We start from the raw sequence: 19,171 nt of genomic DNA, 5'->3' as shown, positions 1-19,171 counted from the left end.
TGTTGTTTGAACATTAATGTGTGTTTGCAGTTTGTGTACACAGCCACCCTACAACGATAAAAATCCACCCAGTGGTATTTTTTTACTCTTTAAAAAGTAATGTCCCCTTTTTAAAATCAGGTCATTCTCAGCTTCTTGTTGGTGTGGTAATGATTGATTGACATGAGCGCCTTACCTTAGACCCGCCCTCACCAAGCTGAAACAGGCTGACTCCGATCACCATTGTGTTGACTCAGGTGCAGGGGAAGACAAGAATGTCTCCAATTGAGCGATTGAGGTGTTCTGTTGTTGCATGTAATAATGAACATAGCAGTCGTCATTTACTCCCGACATCTGAGCCGCTGAAGACGCAGAGGATTAACTTTACTTTCGTTTTTGAAAGGAAAGCGCCGATCCCGATCTACATATGCATCTATGTTCATGCGAATCATTTGTGATGCTCTTCACCCACAGCAGAAGTGAGTATAAAGGATTGTTATGCATCTTTGCAAATGGCCTTTCTTAATAGTGTGCTAGTTAGCAAGTTTCGCAACTAAACACGGCTAAATGTGTCTAAAGTAAACATTACGGCTCATCATCCTACGGCGGAGAGGGGCGGGGTAAGCAGAGCTCATTAGCATTTAAAGGAACATGCAACAGAATAGCTCGCTCTAACAAGGGCTGATTTTGACCAGGTAAAAAGAGTGTTTTTTACACTACTTACATGAATGAAATTATAGTGTCCAGCAACCACTAGTAAACATATATCACAATTATACCTGGTGTCTGAATCATTTTTGTTTTGACTGTACGCTAAACAACAACATAAATCTGATTATATGCAGTTTAGGTCAAATGAAAAGTTAAAAATGCTGGCTATTAAACATACTGTGAAATGGATGCAATGAACCTTTTCTCTGTTTTTATGAAGAAAAATTATACACATATTAATAAAAGCTCTGGGACTTGACTGACAGATCCATTGACAAAAGGTTCAAATGATTAAAATGAATAATTTGCAAAATCCTACGTATGCATGGTCTATGAAGGTACAAAGAAACCTAAAGAAGAGCAAAGTGAATTTGCTGTCTGAATGTGCAGGTTAATTACATTGGCACCTTGCATTTTGATACGTATCTTTGTCATTCCCTTAGTTAATTATTTGAAATAGAAATGACCGAAGACCAATGCTAATAGTGTACACTCTCCAGAGGGGTCAAGGCAGATGTAGAGTCGAAAAAGCAAGGTGAGAGAGAGACGGGTTCACGGGGTATTAAAGCTGAGAAGTGAGAAGTGAGAGGTGAGAGTTTGAGGTAAGAGAATGAGAAATATAATTGAATTGAAGTTTCAAATGAAGGAGAGAGATGGAAGGAACGATAGAAAGAAGACTCTGGCCTCTGGTATCTTCTGTCACTCTGTAATGCAGCTGGTTTTACAGCAGCCGTATGGCCCATCTCACCGTGCCACTCGCTTCATTTGGCTCATGATGTGGCCCATCAGCCTAGAACCTAGAGTGGGCATTTCTCTCTTTCTCTCGCTTCTCACTTCTTAGCTCTTTCTGTGACCATTCGAAGCTGCTATTATCTTGTCACTGCCCAGGTGTAGCCTCACAGTGGGAGATCATTGCAACAGAGCTGTCCCTCTCCTCAAGAAAAAAAAATTCAAGAGTTGTGGAAACTCAAAATATCATTGAAATAACAATGCAAGAGATTCATGACTTTTCCCAAGTTGGACCAAAATACAAAGATGTTTAGCTGTGCACTTAAAAAAAAAGTTGAAGAAACTTTTTGGGCTTTTTCAACTGTGTAAATGTTTACTGAATGTTTATTTCTGATAATAAATACACTCTTAAAAATAAAGGTGCTTCACGATGCCATAGAATAACCTTTTTTTGTGTAAATGGTTCCATAAAGAACCTTTAACATCTGGAGAACCTTTCTCTTTCACAAAAGGTTCTTTGTGGGGATTCTTCAGATTATAAAAAGGTAAGAAAGAGATGGTTTGGAGCATGTATCAAATGCCAAATGTCAAGGTTCATAGTTGTTTCAAAATGTACAAATTTTAATGGTTTGATATTTTTTCTGGGCTCGAGCAGCTGTAGCGACAACGTCTCGTAAGAGTCTTAATTTTTCCCAACATTAGAGCTACTGAGGACGTAGTGGATTAATTCATGTCTGTGCAAACCATTTTACTCCAGACTGCTTTCTGAACGTAGGACGATTCAAGGCAGGTTTTGCCAAAAAGTTTAAACTCAAGGATGGATCAGTACCCACTGTTTTGTGATCCAGTTGCAACTCCAGAAGATGTTTATATTTTTGATTATTTGCAAATCCAGAGAATTTCCAGAGACAAGAGGGGCAGGGTGAGCAGAGCTCATTAGCACTTAAAGAGACACGCACCAAAACAGGTTGATGTGAACAGAACTGTTTTTGACAAGATAAAAAATTATGTTGTTTTACAAGACCATTGAGGAATTTCAACCAAAGTATGTTGCAGACATTTCTTAAAAAACATAAACAATCATACCAACTTGTGGAAAATAGGCATACATTGTCCGCTTTAATAAATAATATATATGTGACCCTGGACTATAAAACCAGTTAAAAAGTTTTAAGTAGCATGGGTATATTTGTAGCAATAGCCAAAAATACATTGTATGGGTAAAAATTTATCATTTTTCTTTAATGCCAAAAATCTTTAGGATATTAAGTAAAGATCATGTTTCATAAAGATATTATGTAGATTTACTACCGTAAATATGACAAAACCTAATTTTTGATTAGTAATGTGCATTGCTAAGAACTTCATGTGGACAACTCTAAAGGTGATTTTCTCAATTTTTTTTTTTTTTTTTTTTTTTTTTTGCACCCTCACATTTTCAAATAGTTGTATCTCAGCCAAATATTGTTCAATTCATACAAACCAAACAGCTTTTAGATGATGAATAAATCTTAATTTTACAAAATTCTCCTTTTTGACTGGTTTTGTGGTCCAGGGTAACATATTATACAGTCTCTTCATATTTTATGTTCATAAATGATTTGTAAACTGCAATTAATATATTACACTTTCAATTAAAAAACAACTACAGTTGGTTTGTAAAATGTGTATGTGTGTGTGTGTGTGTGTGTGTGTGTGTGTGTACCTGGTATTCATCACGTTGTGGGGACCAAATGTCCCCACAAGGATAGGAATACCAGTAGATTTTGACCTTGTGGGGACATTTCTCAGGTCCCCATGAGGAAACAGGCTTATAAATCATGCACAATGAGTTTTTTTGATGAAGTAAAAGTATGCACAATCTCCTGTGAGGGCTAAGTTTAGGTGTAGGGTAGGTGTAGGGCGATAGAAAGTACGGTTTGTACAGTATAAAAACCATTACGCCTATGGAATGTCCCCATAAAACATGTAAACCCAACATATGTGTGTGTGTGTGTGTGTGTGTGTGTGTGTGTGTGTGTGTGTGTGTGTGTGTGTGTGTGTACCTGGTATTCATCACGTTGTGGGGACCAAATGTCCCCACAAGGATAGGAATACCAGTAGATTTTAACCTTGTGGGGACATTTCTCAGGTCCCCATGAGGAAACAGGCTTATAAATCATGCACAATGAGTTTTTTTGAGGAAGTAAAAGTGTGCACAGTCTCCTGTGAGGGCTAGGTTTAGGTGTAGGGTAGGTGTAGGGCGATAGAAAATACGGTTTGTACAGTATAAAAACCATTACGCCTATGGAATGTCCCCATAAAACATGTAAACCCAACATGTGTGTGTGTGTGTGTGTGTGTGTTTTAACTAAACGTTTTTAAATGATCACACTTTTTCTTTTAGTTATGGGAGAGGCAAATATTTTTTACACTTTGAATCAACTGCTTCAAAAAATAATTTGCTATTATGAAGCGCTTGAAGAACCGCATGCTGGTGATTCCTGCTGGTCAAAACTGTGTAAATGCAGCAAAACCTCAGGCTAAAGATGCATAAAAATCCCGTTTACACACCAATTGCAATGTTTTATTGAAAGTTCAGATTACTAAATACAGGTACAAGTCATCAAATTGAATTAAATATGAAGTGTCTGTACAATACGTGTTCTTTTATTAATTGGTTTGTTTGTTTCATGGAGAGCTTGGCTGAACAGACCAATAACAGACTATTAACTACTACTCTTACTTTTTATTATGCAAATGTGTCTTTAAAAAATGTCTACAGATTTATAGAACTCACTGAGATTGCCCCCTAGAAGCAAGTCAATGAAATTTCCAAACATTCTAAAATGGTTATGAAGTAACATAGCCTTGTTTTCTGAAATCACATGGCACTTTAATACACGCTGCAATCCACTGGTTTGAAACAAATGATTTGCAAAGATTTTGAAGCTTCACACAGCAATACTTTTCTTAGTATTCGTTTCAAGTGAGAATTTTGTGTGTGGGATGGTCTCAAACTGCAGTTGGTTTGTAAAACATGTATGTGTTGTTGTTTTTTATTAAAACCCCTTTTACACACCAATTGCAAATGTTTTATTGAAAGTTCAGACTACTACATGCAGTAACAAGTCATCAAATTGAATCAAACATGAAGTGTCTGTATAATATGTGTTCTTTTATTCATTTGAGAGGCTTGTTTTGTTTGTTTTATGGAGGGCTTGGCTGAACAGACCAATAGGAGACTATTAACTACTACTCTTACTTTTTATTATGCAAATGTGTCTTTAAAAAATGTCTACAGATTTATAGAACTCACTGAGATTGCCCCCTAGAAGCAAGTCAATGCAATTTCCAAACATTCTAAAATGGTTATGAAGTAACATAGCCTTGTTTTCTGAAATCACATGGCACTTTAATACACGCTGCAATCCACTGGTTTGAAACAAATGATTTGCAAAGATTTTGAAGGTTCACACAGCAATACTTTTCTTAGTATTTCTTTCAAGTGAGGCTTTTGTGTGTGGGATAGAATCAACATAAAGGCTTGTTTTGTGGACATTATAATTTGTATCATTCTAACTAAATTGGTAAACTTGCTGAACTAGCTGTTGTTTCTCACAATCCTCAGCCATTTAAAGTGTATTGTTGTGAGGGTCAGTCTGTACAACCATCCAATCAGCTATAACAGAAACTCACACAATATAGACTCTCAAAAAGGGCTGCGTGTCTTAGACACAATTTGGGTTTAAAATCACGAAAGCTTTAATCTATGCAAAGATGGTTTACTCAAACAAACAGTCCGTTCTGCCAAACATGAGAGGTTTGGTTACCATGGCCACCTATTGGTAAAACAATGCCTGCAATTAGCAGAGCTTTTCTGATATTGCAATTGCAATTATAATGTGTGCGATAATAGATTAAGGTCAGTGATTTATGGTGTAAATTAAACCGCAATTAAAGCAGAGTTAATTTTCTTTTTTGTAATACGAGAGCAATGTTAAATCGAAATTGCTTCAAAACAATAGATTTGAACCACTGTAAAGTCCGAACTAGGCCACGTGTTATGAACCAGTTAATCGCCAGTTTTACTCTTTGGCGATGTTAACCTTTTCTTAACGTAACCTGTTCAGATAACACATTGAAGTGCTTCTTTTCTTTCCTGTTACACACTCAAGGCTATCTGGGGAAAATGTTTAACACAACTCTTTTATTCCTCTGTCCTTCAGCTATAATATATATTAATCATTTGATACTGCTGTTACTGAGAGTTGCGTTGTAATCGGACTGCCCTTTCCCACTGGCAGAGTTAATTAAGTGTAAAATGGATGGAGGTGGGAGGGACGGGAGGGGTGAGGGGGGGCGATGGGAACGAAAGCTTGGCAAGGACCCCGATACTCGAAGCACAGAGTCTACTGAGGGGATCAGGACACCGATGGGGCCTTCATCTGCCACTCAAACTCGGACCAGCACAGCAAACCTAAGAGAAGATGGATTACGGCCATTTGTGATGCTATTAGTGCTATTGAGTGGGTCTGTTGCTCACCGCAGCTTTTACTGGCCGGTCCAGGATCAGCATGCTGAGTGCTGACATTGAAGACCAAAGCAAGCTGTCCACTTGGTTTCCAAGAAAGAATGACTCAACCCACAGAGTTGAGCGTTTTGTTTTTGTTTTTTAATGAAAAATCAGTATTGCAGTGTGACCAAAAAAAAAAATCACTTCAAAAGTCATTGCCACAATGATTTTTTTTTTTTTTTTTTTTTTTTACCTAAAGCATATGATGAGTTTGGTGGGGGGTAATTGAGAATGAATAGGGGAAAGTCACTTGAGAGGAGGCAATGCGTCCATCGCGATATGATTGGATATGACTGGTTATTTTCGGCTGTGATTGGCTAATGTCATAAATCCTGCCTCTTTTGTTTGTGCGCATTCGCAAATTGGTCTGAATTAACAATATAATGGCATTAATAAGAAGACTAATTTAAAAAAGTAAGTAAACAACTTACTCATTTAAGATATAACCACTTTTTATGTCAAAATAAGACTGAAAATGGCATGAAAACCTGATCTGTGGGAGTTTTTCCATATCTGTGATCAATATTTACCGAGCTTTGATGATCTGAGAAATTAAAAAATAGTTAAAAGTTAACTATTAATAAGAATAGCTGAACATAAGTTCACAAATAAAATATATTGTTTACATAGTTACTGCCTTGAGTTATTATTTTGGAATAAATGTAAAAAATGCTTGATAAGATTCATACTTGGCTTTAATAAATAGAATACTGATTACATTTTTAATGTAAAAATCTAAAATAGAATTGTTTTTCTTTCTTTCTTTTTCTGATAGTGTAAGTCATGTTTATTCAACCAAGAAAATGCGACTGGGAAACTAATTTACATTTGATTAATTTTTTTTTTTTTTTTTTTACATTTTACCCTGACTTTGCAGAGCAAGGTTGAATACAAAAAAGTTTTTGCTCCTACACTGAACAAAAATTTAGTGTAGAATTAATTTCTCTTTGAAATTGCTTGTAATTTCTACAATTAATTACAAAGAATCGGCTTGTAATGCATTGAATTACATATACACTGACCATATGTCCACTTTTTACCCAGATATGTTCTGCCAGCATTTCTAAATTGCCTAAAAGTGGCTTTGTTTTCCAATTGACAGTCTCTTTACAGTCCTCATTATAAGCTTATTTGCATTGCTTTGACTGTTCTCTAGACCCCACCTTCTCACGTGCCACGATTGGTTGATGCACAATGCCTTCGCACTATTGGTCAAGATACTTTTTAGTCATTACTTTCAGCAAATATGAAAACAACATTAAAAACAACGTGAAAACCCAGACTTTCAGGAGAAAAAAGTGTTCTACAGTCATTCTAATAAATTGTGCCATTTTAAAGTAGAAAGACTAACATTTTATTTTCTTGTAAAATGTACTCCAAAAGTCTCGAAATTTCAAGGAAAAATACAAAACAAAACATTTTTTACAGTGTACAACAAAAGTCAATGGAGGCCAAAACAACATTGGACCTTATTGACTTTCAATGTCAAAAAAAAAACACAGTGATATTTTTTTTCTTCTTCAAAATATCTTCTTTTGTATAGAATAAAGAAAGAGGGTATGTAAATAGTGACAGAACATAATTTTTTGGGTGACTCATTCCTTTAAAATTAATGAAGTAAAGGATTGCACACTTATTAATGTATTTCTCGCTTGTGTTATAAATCTGTCATCAAAGTTTGCAGTCCAACCCGAGCTTTTTTCGGCCCCTTCTGAGGGAACTTTCACAGTGGTGGTAAAGGATTGGCAGTAAATTGAAATGACACTCCAAGAGATTAAGAAAGGCATTTCATCAGCGTCTGAATTCATAGGACACATACGCCTCAAGATAAGAGGCAAACCAGAGATGCCAGTTTAATTAAAACTATCGCTGAACAACCCTGTTAAGGACAGAGAACTGTTTGCCTCATCAACACTGTTTTTAATGACTCCCCTATCTCCAAATCTATTCTTGTCCTGTTGTCTAATGAAAAGAGGCCACTGGTGATACTTCACAGAGTTCATGTAACATGTTTACATGTTATCATGATTCATTAGAAAAGTAATAACAAGAAGAATGTGCAATTACAAACTGCTCCACAAAGCAATTACATATCAAGTACATGTTGTTCATTAGAAGTACCCTGCTTAATTAATTAGAGAGAAATACATGGAAACTAATGTAAGTGTGACAGTGTCGCTACACAAGACTTGCTGTTATATGAAGCTCTTGATCAATTCATTAAAATTCGCAATGCTGATTCACTAGATGCAATACATTAATGCTGTCCCATACAATTAAAAAAAAAAAATCTTTTTGGTTTTCCCTTCCTTTGCTGCAAATACAAAAAAGACTTAATGATTAAAATAAGAAAGAATTAAGGCAGAATGCGTCATTATTTATGCAATAAATAACATAAAAGCTCTAAAATAATTAGAATAACAATAAAAACTCTTCTCAGCCACCCTGATAAGTTGACAGCCTCTGAACCGGAGAGAGACTAACCAGAAATTAATGTTAATTTTAGTATTTGGCTCTGACAGATCTAGCTTAGTGATTGATCAAACTCTGCATATTTGGTTTCCTTATTATAGTGTAGTGTTTTCCCTCATATGTTATGTAGTATTATGTAGTGTTTGTCCTAGTTTCCCTATAGGCCAAAGGCACACAGAATCATTATCTAAATATAAGAACGTTTATTTGATAGATGGGTTGAAATGGTGCTTTTGAGAATCGCTCATTTAATAAATAAAGTCACTTGCCTGGCTTAAACATCGACCCTTTGAAATAGCAAAACACAAACTGAATACACTACAGAAATCAAGGGAATTATATGGAGAGAGGCAAATCTCTTGACGACAGATGCCAGTCAAATGGAAACACACTTGGAATTCTGCTGTATAGATGTGTTCATGATCTCTTTCACTCTCCTTTACGTGGGTCCGGAATGAGAGAGAGAGAGATAAAGAGCTCTAGGAACACCAGGACCACTATCAGGTTTATTATAGTTAACTAAAACTAAAACCATAGAAAATGCTATTACTTTAAGGAAAATAAACTTTAACTGAAATAAAATAAAATATTAAAAAGCTTATTTTATTTAATCTAGTTGCCATTTTTTAATTTTATTTACAGTAGTTTAACTTGATGCATTAATAACTATACAATTAAAATATAAAATATTAATAATAATGTCAAAAAAACAACAAAATTAATAAAATAAAAATGTAACATTTAAATAAAATCTAATTAATAAATAATATTAATAAAAAGCTATAATATGATTATAGTTGCCAAAAAACATTTTTATTTAGTTTACATTGATGCATTAAAATAACTAAATCTAACATAACTATCCAATTAAAAATATATAATTATTAATAATAATAATAATAATGACAAAAAACAACAAAATTAATAAAAATTTAAAATAAAAACTAATTATTAAATAATATTAATAAAAAGCTCTAATAGTATGTAAATTATGCTGAAATAACACTGAAAAAAATTAATGGAAAAAGAATGTTGTACATTTGTACAGTTACATGTATGGTAACCAAAATTATAACATAAATAAATAAATAAATAAAATAAAATCTTTTTAAGGTAATACATGTAATTTTACTGAAATGTTTAAAATAAAATTATTATATATTATATATATATATATATATATATATATATATATATATATATATATATATATATATATATATGAATTACCTTATAATAAAATCTATTTAACAAGGAAATATGCATACTTCTACATTGTAAAATTAATAAATCTATTTTTTATATAGAAAAGCATTGACTTACAATGAGAAAGGGGCTTTCCGGGAATTCCCTGGCATACCTTCAGGTTTGTTTAAATTTTATTTAAAATGTTAGTTTACTTTGTTATCAGTTATGTTCAGTAGTGTTTTATGTTGCTTAGTTAATGCTTTTGCATTATTTCACTGATATTTGCATTATCTTGATCTGTATTTATTATTGGCCACAGCTGCTGGAGACCAAATTTAAGTCATCATGGCTTTCCATTGATCCACATATTATATTAACAGAACATCGTACAGTAACAAACAGATTTTCATCGCTCAAAATAAGTCATTCGTATAATCCTATTACATAAATACATGACATATACAGTAAGGAAATGTAAAAAATACAATCATCTAAAAACCCACGCTATTTCACACTGTAAAGTTCTAGCAACCCTAGTTGCTACCCAACATTGAACATTTTACAGTGCGGCACCGGCCACACAAATCTCTCATACAGCTGTTCTCCAGTCTGAACTGTGGAGCTGTCCACTGCCAGAGGTGCTGAAACACACAATCCCTCAGCGGGACTTCTTATCTCTTTTCATGAACAATACCATTGAGCAATAAGATACGAATGCTGCCGAGTTCAAAAGTTGTTTTGAAGGCATACCATTGCATATGGACAAATGAGACTGCACGCGATGGAAATGCCTGGAGTGGGAAGCCGATCAAGGGAGGGGTTGAACGGGAAAAAGACTCATTTTCTCATAAACACATACTGCATGTACGGTTTCTTAGCGAAATGCGCTAACTATTTGCGAATTGACAGGTGACCATGAGGCTTTAGCAGCAGACCCAGACATCGGCAGCTGTGCCTTTAATGGCCGCAACTTGAACGAGGGTTATTGAAATGCACCCCACGCACAAAATCCAGCACCCCACCACCACCACACTGAGCCCCAAACGCACACTATACGCTGTCACATCAGCGACTCACCTTCAGCGCCTCGATGTCCAGCGATGCCGATCGCTCCATATAGAAAGATAAAGTCTAACACAAAAGTTGTATATCTAGCCTTGTAGTTCCCGAGCGAAAGCCAGCCCAGTTCTCCGAGCTGCGGCGGATTCCCTCAGTCTCATTCCCGCTGATCACGACTCCAGCGATAGCTTCAACTATTCAATAGCCTATTTGGAATGGAACTAGTCACTCAGAGTGTCCCAACAGCAGTAACGTGACATTAACAGACTTTCGTGTGCCTCTCCGTTTTCCTCTCCAAAGGCAAAAGTGTTTCCGTCAGTAAGAGACCGTGTTGTCATTGAGAGCGTTGAGCGCGGGAATGGCACATTTGCAGCAAGCCCTGGTTGATCAGTCTTTCAAAGCAACCTTTTGCGGAATAGTTAACGAAATCGGTTCGACACGAGCAGGCGGATGAGAAGGAGGCTGTCAGTTCCTTGCCGTGATTCGGCTGATTTATTGGTTGATTGATTGATTGATCGTTTGATTAGACAGGGCGCACTCCGCTGCTGCCCTACTTGGTGATCTCCAGAAACCTCCCGAATCCAAACGCGCTCCTCCAGCCGAGTCCCGGTGCTCTGAATACGGACTCTGTGTCTGGGAGAGGGAGTCTGAGGAGGGAGGGATGGAAGAAAAAAGGGGGAAGATCTTCCTCGAGTGGATTGTGGGTGAATGTATCTGTCTTTGGCGGCGCGGTGACTATCCAGGCTAGCCAGCTGACTTGCACAGTCCCCTTAGTCTTCTGCGTGGAGATGCAAGCAGGTTCTTTTCATCACTCAAAAAATAAACTGTCCTGCGAGTTATTCTCCTGGGTCCTAGAGCCACGAGGGGAGAGAGGGGAGAGAGAGAAAGAGAGAGACAGAGAGAGGGAGAGAGAGAGAGACTCTTGCCCGCATGCTGAGCTGATCCGCAATGCTATTTAAGTTTTAATTCGCATGCGTGTGTGTTGCATCTCAAGTGCATACTGTTTACTTGTCCTCTTAAACAATTTTCAAAGTTAACATTTCAGTGCAGAACATTCAGTATTAGTAAATAATGTAAGAAATGCAACTGCAAATGGTTAGTTAAGTTACCATTCAATATTAAACATTTTTTTAAAAGACAATATATGTCAAAAATATTTTTTAAAACAATTGGAAATAACTTATTACATTTACAGTAAGATAATTAAATAAATAAATAAATAAATATATATATATATATACAGAATGTCATTGTATTTTGCATTTCTTAACTGCATATGTCGCATATATATATATATATATATATATATGCGACATATGCAGTTAAGAAATGCAAAATACAATGACATTCTGTCCAATTTTGGCAACCACAGCAGCCAGTTTTTACTGTACGTTTAACAAAAAATAAATAAATAAATAGACTGTAACAATTAATTCACACATGGTATGTAGTTTAAGATGAGAAATGTGAAAATGACATTAAAAAGTGCTCTAAAAATAACCTACACAGCATTATTACAGCTGAAATCATTGTTCCAAAGGCAGGCCTTGCATTGAGGATCTTTTTTTTTTCACTGTGCCATTCTGCAATTAATCATTCCTTGGCATGGATTTTACATGCGCACCTGACCTCAGCTGGGTATATTGTGCCAGCCCCAGCTCCGGTGACGTCAACTCCCAGTCTAGGACCCAAATTAACAGCCCACCGTAAAGTGAGCTGAAGCGACAGTGAGACAGATTTCAAGTGGAACAGCTCAACAGCAATCGTGTGTGTTCGAGCCGTGCGTGTCTGCGGGAGAGAGATATTCACATGCAGTCGGGGAGACACACACGCAGAGAATATGTAGGTTTAAATATTGTGTCCTAGATAAATGGAAATCATACATCATCCTCTGTCTTGCAAATTTTGGCCTGTTATTCCTGGATGAGGTTCAACTAAATGTATGCCGCGTTCAGCTGAGGTTGCCTGTCTCGCCATTTGCGTGTCTCTGTGTGAGAGAGATTATTAAAGGTATAGTTCACCTAAAAAATGAAAATGAGTGCTTCTTCATTGGAACAGATCATTTTAGCATTACATCACTTGCTCACCGATGGATCCCTTGCAGTGAATGGGTGCCGTCAGCATGAGAGTGCAAAGAGCTGATAAAAACATCACAATAATCCACAAATAATGCACACGACTCCAGTCCATCAATAAATGTCTTCTGAAGCAAAATCTGTGTGTTCGTTACGATTTCAAACCATTTCTTCAGGCTAAAATACAAGCCCTCTATCTATAAAATTGCTTTCTATACTGAATAAGTCGTCTCGTCTGAATCAGGAGATAAATATGCACAGAACAAGTGCCACTTACAAGCGAAAACAGCCCAAAACAATGGATTTTGATGTGAGAGGAAAACAGCAACTGTTATTATGGATTATGAATGCATATTTTGACCAAAAGCAACAGTTTGAAGTTAAAATGCCTTAATGATGGATATTCTTGCAAACAAACATCTTTTCACCTCACAAAATGGTAACTGATGGACTGGAGTCATATCGATTACTTGTGGATTATCAGCTGTGTGAACTTTCATTCTGATGGCACCCATTCACTGCAGAGGATCCATTGGTGAGCAAGTGATGTTAAATTTCTCCAAATTTGTTCAAATGTAAAAAACAAACTGATAGACTGGCGTCGTGTCGATTTCTCGTGGATTATCAGCTGTTTAAATTCTCATTCTGACGGCAGCCATTCACTGCAGAGGATCCATTGGTGAGCAAGTGATGCTAAATTTCTCCAAATTTGTTCAGATGAAGAAACAAACTGATAGACTGGAGTCGTGACGATTACTTGGGGATTATCAGCTGTTTGAACTCTCATTCTGACGGCACCCATTCACTGCAGAGGATCCATTGCTGAGTAAGTGATGCTAAATTTCTCCAAATTTGTTCAGATGAAGAAACAAACGGATAGACTGGAGTTGTGTCAATTACTTGTGGATTATCAGTTGTTTGAACTTTCATTCTGATACCACCCATTCACTGCAGAGAATCCAATGGTGAGCAAGTGATACTTAATTTCTTCAAATTTGTTCAGATGAAATAACAAACTGATTGACTGGAGTCATGTCGATTACTTGTGAATTATCAGCTGTTTGAACTCTCATTCTGACGGCACCCATTCAATGCAGAGGATCCATTGGTGAGCAAGTGATGCTAAATTTCTCTAAATTCATTCAGATGAAGAAACAAACAGATAGACTGGAGTTGTGTGGATTACTTGTGGATTATCAGTTGTTTGAACTTTCATTCTGACGGCACCCATTTACTGCAGAGGATCCATTGGTAAGCAAGTGATGCTAAATTTCTCCAAATTCGTTCAGATGAAGAAACAAACTTATAGACTGGAGTCGTGTCGATTTCTCGTGGATTTTCAGCTGTTTGAATTCTCATTCTGATGGCACCCATTCACTGCAGAGGATCCATTGGTGAGCAAGTGATGCTAAATTTCTCCAAATTTGTTCAGATGAAGAAACAAACTCATTAATATCTTTAACAGCCTTAGGGTGAGTACATTCTCAGCATTTTTTTCATTTTTAGTATTCCATTCCTTTAAATGTATTCATATTAATTTTATAAACACCTGCAAAACATGCCCATGTTTTTATAATAGACAGTCTATTAAATCTGAGTCAGACAGACAGAGGACCACTTGTACACTGATGAAAGAGAATCTATATTTAATTCGAACATAAAATGAGTGAAGGCATTAAAAATGACTTCGTCTGACATTTGCAACACACATCTGTGTGGTGAATGACATCTGTGTTTATCCTGTCTGACCGTATATTCATTCTGCATAGAGACGCATGCTGGCCGAATGAAAGACATAATTTGCTACAGAGGTATGAGTGAGTCAGGTCCTTAGGGGGAAATGGAACAGACCAACCATGCACTTGGCTTGTACGTGAGCTAATAAAAAATGATGAAAGAATAACCTAATATGGCTGATGGGTTATTTATGCCATTTAAGAACATACTGTTCTGAAGATACAGTAATTCGCAATTATTACAGAAGAGGCTAATGTTTCTTTATTTGAACATGCATCATTTTAATCTGTCATGCATTTTTTTTTTTATCCTTTGTTTGCATGATGTCATATACATACATGCAAGCATCAGAGCATGTAAGCATACTGTAGTAGTCATAGCATTTAACCTTTAGGCAATTTGTTACAAGGACGTTATTTTCTCTTACAATCAAATGTGAGAAGATGTAAATAGCTGCGCTCCACCTCATAATGCTTTCTATTACCCTGCTGACCTCTAAGCTGCTACTTGAGTAAAACAACTTAAAGATGTATTATAACAATGAAAAAGAAAAAGTAATACACAAGAAATATCATAATATATGTGACCCTAGACCACAAAATCAGTCATAAGGGTAAATTTTTTGACATTGAGATTTATACATCAATGAAAGCTGAATAAATAAGCTTTCCATTTATGTATGGTTTGTTAGGATAGGACAAAATACTGAGAAAATTGCCTTTAAAGTTGTCCAAATGAAGTTCTTAGCAATGCATATTACTAATCAAAAAATAAATGTTGATATATTTAAGGTAGAAAAACTTTCATAATATCTTCATGGAACATCATCTAATGATTTTTTGGCATAAAAGAAAAATCAATAATTTTGACTAATATAATGTATTTTTGGCTGTTGCTACAAATATACCCATGCTACTTAAGACCGGTTTTGTGGTCCAGGATCACATATTAGAGAGAAATTACAATAAATCAACAGATTTTGACTGAGCAGGATCTGTAGGTTTTACTGTATCACCACAGTTCACCAGTTATTTTGGTTTTAATAAAAATAAAAATATTATATTGTATATATTATATTATATATAACAGTTTATTTAACCCTTAAAAGCATTACACCAGCATTTCAAATGCTGTAATTCCTCGTTTTTGCCTTGTCATGCATTCTCCGTGTTTAATATCATTCTGTATTAGAAAACACTTTTGGGTTTGCCCCCCATTGGCAGGAACTGGAGATACAGCAAATTAACATATAAACGTACAAACAAAAATCTTCCTCACGTACTGCTAAGGCTGTGACAAACTGTATTTCTAAAGCATGTTTAGAAGAAGAAAAAATCTTATATAATTCTGAATGACTAATAAAGTTACTCCTGGGTCATTTCGAAGGATTTTACATGGCATTCCCTTCGTTATTTCATAAATACTACAAGTCCCACAAAGCGATTGTGTGGCTTCTGATTGGACGGGATTGTGGCCAATCATAGCGCTCAGCACTACTGATGCGATAAGAGCATCTTCCATCATGGCGGTGGTATTCAAGGGATTCCCATTCAACCTGCCGTTTGCATCCATATTGTTGATTCTGCTGCTATGTCTTCAGTCAGGAGGAGGTCAGAAGAAAAAAGAGGTACTGATGCATTAACGAAGCTGCCTTTCACACCATCTAGTGATGTTGGTTTCTGTCAAAGACCTACGCGTTCGCGTCCAACTCGAGCATCTGCATTAAGAGCCGGTGTCGGCGCAGTTAAATGATGTTGACATATAAATGACCCAGAGACGGCTGTTTTTAAAGGTGCACAGAAAGAACAAAACGCTGTTCTAATATAAACATATTTGTTTACATCAGTGTTCTAGCAGAATGTCCCTTGTGTTTTATCCTCGCGGGTGTCCGTTTCATTGTGGTTGTGAACGCAGCTGAATGCGCGTGTCCGTGTGACGCTGTACGCGTGCTCTTTTAATGCTAAACTGTTCTGTGGAATGTAGTCAATAGTAATAGTTATAATAGCATAGTTGTTATGAAGTTTAATATTTAAAAAAGTGGAACCATTTATTTCTGGTTTTGTTAAATCAATCTAAATGAACTGCGTTATTTAAAAGCACGTTTATTAATTATTATTATTATGATTTTAAATTATTATTGTTAAATGTTTGGCTCTTCTAATATTTAAATGATACTGCAAGCTACACTAACGTTCATTTATAACAATTCATCGTTAATTTAGATAATTCATTTACTTGAATTTACTTTATATTTATTTATTTTATATTTCTAAACATGGTTTTGAAGTATCAGGTTGATACTTGAATCATAGGGTTAATAATAATAATTAAAAATAATTTGGACAAATTAAAAGTTCATTACTTTTGTTGTAATAATTATGAATTGCATTCATTATTTACCGCAGTGTTTCTGAATGTCAGGTGAACTGCTAGACAGAGTCTAGACAATCTCTAGATAGCTTCTCTTTGTCTCTTCTCTCTTTCTCTCTCTGTCTCTCCTGAGAAAATATGATGTGTATTTGACCTTTTCCTCTCCCCTGCAGCAGAGCAGCAGGAAAATGATCATATTGAGCACAAATCAGGCAAAGTGGTGAAGCAGCAACTTTCCGCTTCCCCCTCCTGCATTTTAAACTGATTTCTTCATATTTCCCCTTCCTCTTTTGTCTTTTCCTCCCTCTCTTTCCTGCCCCGTTGCTCTGCAGGTGCTGAGAAGGGCAGTATTTTGACTCCCTGTCGTTAGTTCTTAATATATCTGTTAAGGTTTACTCTGCCCTCTACAAGTGAGGGAAGAGTGTTGGAGAGTGGGTAGGGGGGTGTAGGATTTTTTTTTCTGAGCCCGGCTACTCGTTCATCATCACAGCCAAATTTTGTGTGTCTCGTATCTTGGCTTGACTAATGTGAAAATGTAGAAAAAGACGGAGTAAGCAGTTTTGAGCTGCTTGAGTTGCAGAGTCTTTGTTTGCCTTTGTTTCCCCTTTGAGTCAGCCTGAGGTGGACTCTTCTTTATAGGGTTTAAAGATGACTTGCCAGTTTATTTCCTCTCATTTTGCCCTTTACTTGTTTATGCTCAGGGGTCAGGTTCAGGTAGTTTTTATTCTTGGCGTTTTGAAGATTTGGTTGCAAAATTCCTTTCTATTTTTAGGTTCGATGGGGATATAGTATTTCAACGTGGCTGAATAATTATATTTTCTGATGTTATGGGTTTTGCCAATAACCTGCCTAGCCAAATAACAGTGTGAATATGTTGTGTTCATTTGGTTTCATTAGTTTATGTAGGTATTAAAGGAACACTCCACTTTTTTTTTTGAAATAGGCTCAATCTCCAACTCCCCCCGAGTTAATAAGTTGAGTTTTACCGTTTTGAAATCCATTCAGCAGTTCTCCTGTTCTGGCGATATCACTTTTAGCATAGCTTAGCATAGATCATTGAATCCTATTAGACCAATAGCATCACGTTCAAAAATGACCAATGAGTTTCGATATTTGTCCTATTTAAAACTTGACTTTTCTGTAGTTACATCGTGTACTAAGACCGGTGGAAATGCAAAGCTTCAATTTTCTAGGCTGATAAGATTAGGAACTACACTCCCATTCCAGCGTAATAGTCAAGGAAGTTTGCTGCCGTAATAAGGCTGAAGCAGGAGCAGGGAGTTGGAGAATGAGCCTATTTCCAAAAAAAGTGGAGTGTTTCTTTAATTGCTTATCTCATTTTTTTATATATACAGTTGAAGTCAAAAGTTTACATACACCTTGCAGAATCTGCAAAATGTTATTTTTTATTTAGTAGTGACCTGAATAATATATTTCACATAAAAGACGTTTACATATATTCATCAAGAGAAAATAATAGTTTTTACCTGAATGATCCACAGCTGTTTTTTTTTTCTTTAGTGATATGTGTTTGTGAGTCTTCAAAAAATCCTTCAGGTCCCACCAATTCTGTGTTTTTTCAGCAGTTTTCTGTATTTAAACCCTTTCAAACAATGACTGTATGATTTTGAGATCCATCTTTTCACATTGAGGACAACTGAGGAACTCATATGCAACTATTACAGAAGGTACGAATGCTCACTGATGCTTTAGATGGAAACACGATGCATTAAGAGCCAGGGGTGTAAACTTTTGAATGGAATGAAGATGTGTTTTTCTTATTTTGCCTGAATATCATTTTTTTTCCCCCATTTTGTACTGCCCTTTAGAAGCTACAGAATATACTCACATGTTCCCAGAACACTGCTTTTCTCTGAACTTTAGACCTTAGTTTAAAATAAAACTGGTCTAGATATCCTCTTCAGTTACCCAGTAGTTCAATTAAACATTTTGTTCATCCTGTAGCATTTTTAAATTCCACAGTTGTGCAAGTTTTCTTTCTCAGAAGTTTTTGTGTGTGTGTGTGTTACAAAAAAATCGATATAACCCAAAATAGGCTTCTCGTTTGAGTACATGACTGTGTCCAATACTTGTTTGGTTTGCTTACTTTAGCAGCTGCTCTTAAATCAAAATCCCGTAGGCTGTGTTGAATCACTCCCAAAGAATGAGTCAAATGATTATTTCTGATATTTTTGTCTGGATGTCATGCTCTATTCGGTTTTAATGCATTAAAGGTGGTTTTGCTTATGGATGATGGATTTTCTTAGTCTTTTCTATCTTCTCTAGCCACGGGCAT

The 19,171-nt window shown here is 36.0% G+C and overlaps 2 protein-coding genes across 2 annotated transcripts in view; one reads left to right on the top strand and one right to left on the bottom strand.

The window, feature by feature from the left end:
• LOC141337109 (zeta-sarcoglycan) overlaps positions 1-11,358 on the bottom strand; it is a 335,786-nt gene extending 324,428 nt beyond the window's left edge. Inside the window, exon 1 of the mRNA XM_073842867.1 lies at positions 10,712-11,358. Coding sequence (XP_073698968.1) covers positions 10,712-10,750 — 39 coding nt within the window. The 5' untranslated portion in view covers positions 10,751-11,358. The remainder of the gene's footprint in view (positions 1-10,711) is intronic.
• Positions 11,359-16,002: 4,644 nt separating this feature from the next.
• tusc3 (tumor suppressor candidate 3) overlaps positions 16,003-19,171 on the top strand; it is a 142,253-nt gene continuing 139,084 nt past the window's right edge. Inside the window, exon 1 of the mRNA XM_073842762.1 lies at positions 16,003-16,132. Within this exon, the coding sequence (XP_073698863.1) occupies positions 16,028-16,132 (105 nt within the window). The 5' untranslated portion in view covers positions 16,003-16,027. The remainder of the gene's footprint in view (positions 16,133-19,171) is intronic.

This window comes from Garra rufa, chromosome 6 (assembly GCF_049309525.1).
Source record: "Garra rufa chromosome 6, GarRuf1.0, whole genome shotgun sequence".
NCBI classification, from domain to species: Eukaryota; Metazoa; Chordata; class Actinopteri; order Cypriniformes; family Cyprinidae; genus Garra; species Garra rufa.
The sequence above is the reverse complement of the archived record's forward strand: the minus strand, read 5'-3'. Positions and strand labels throughout refer to the sequence as shown.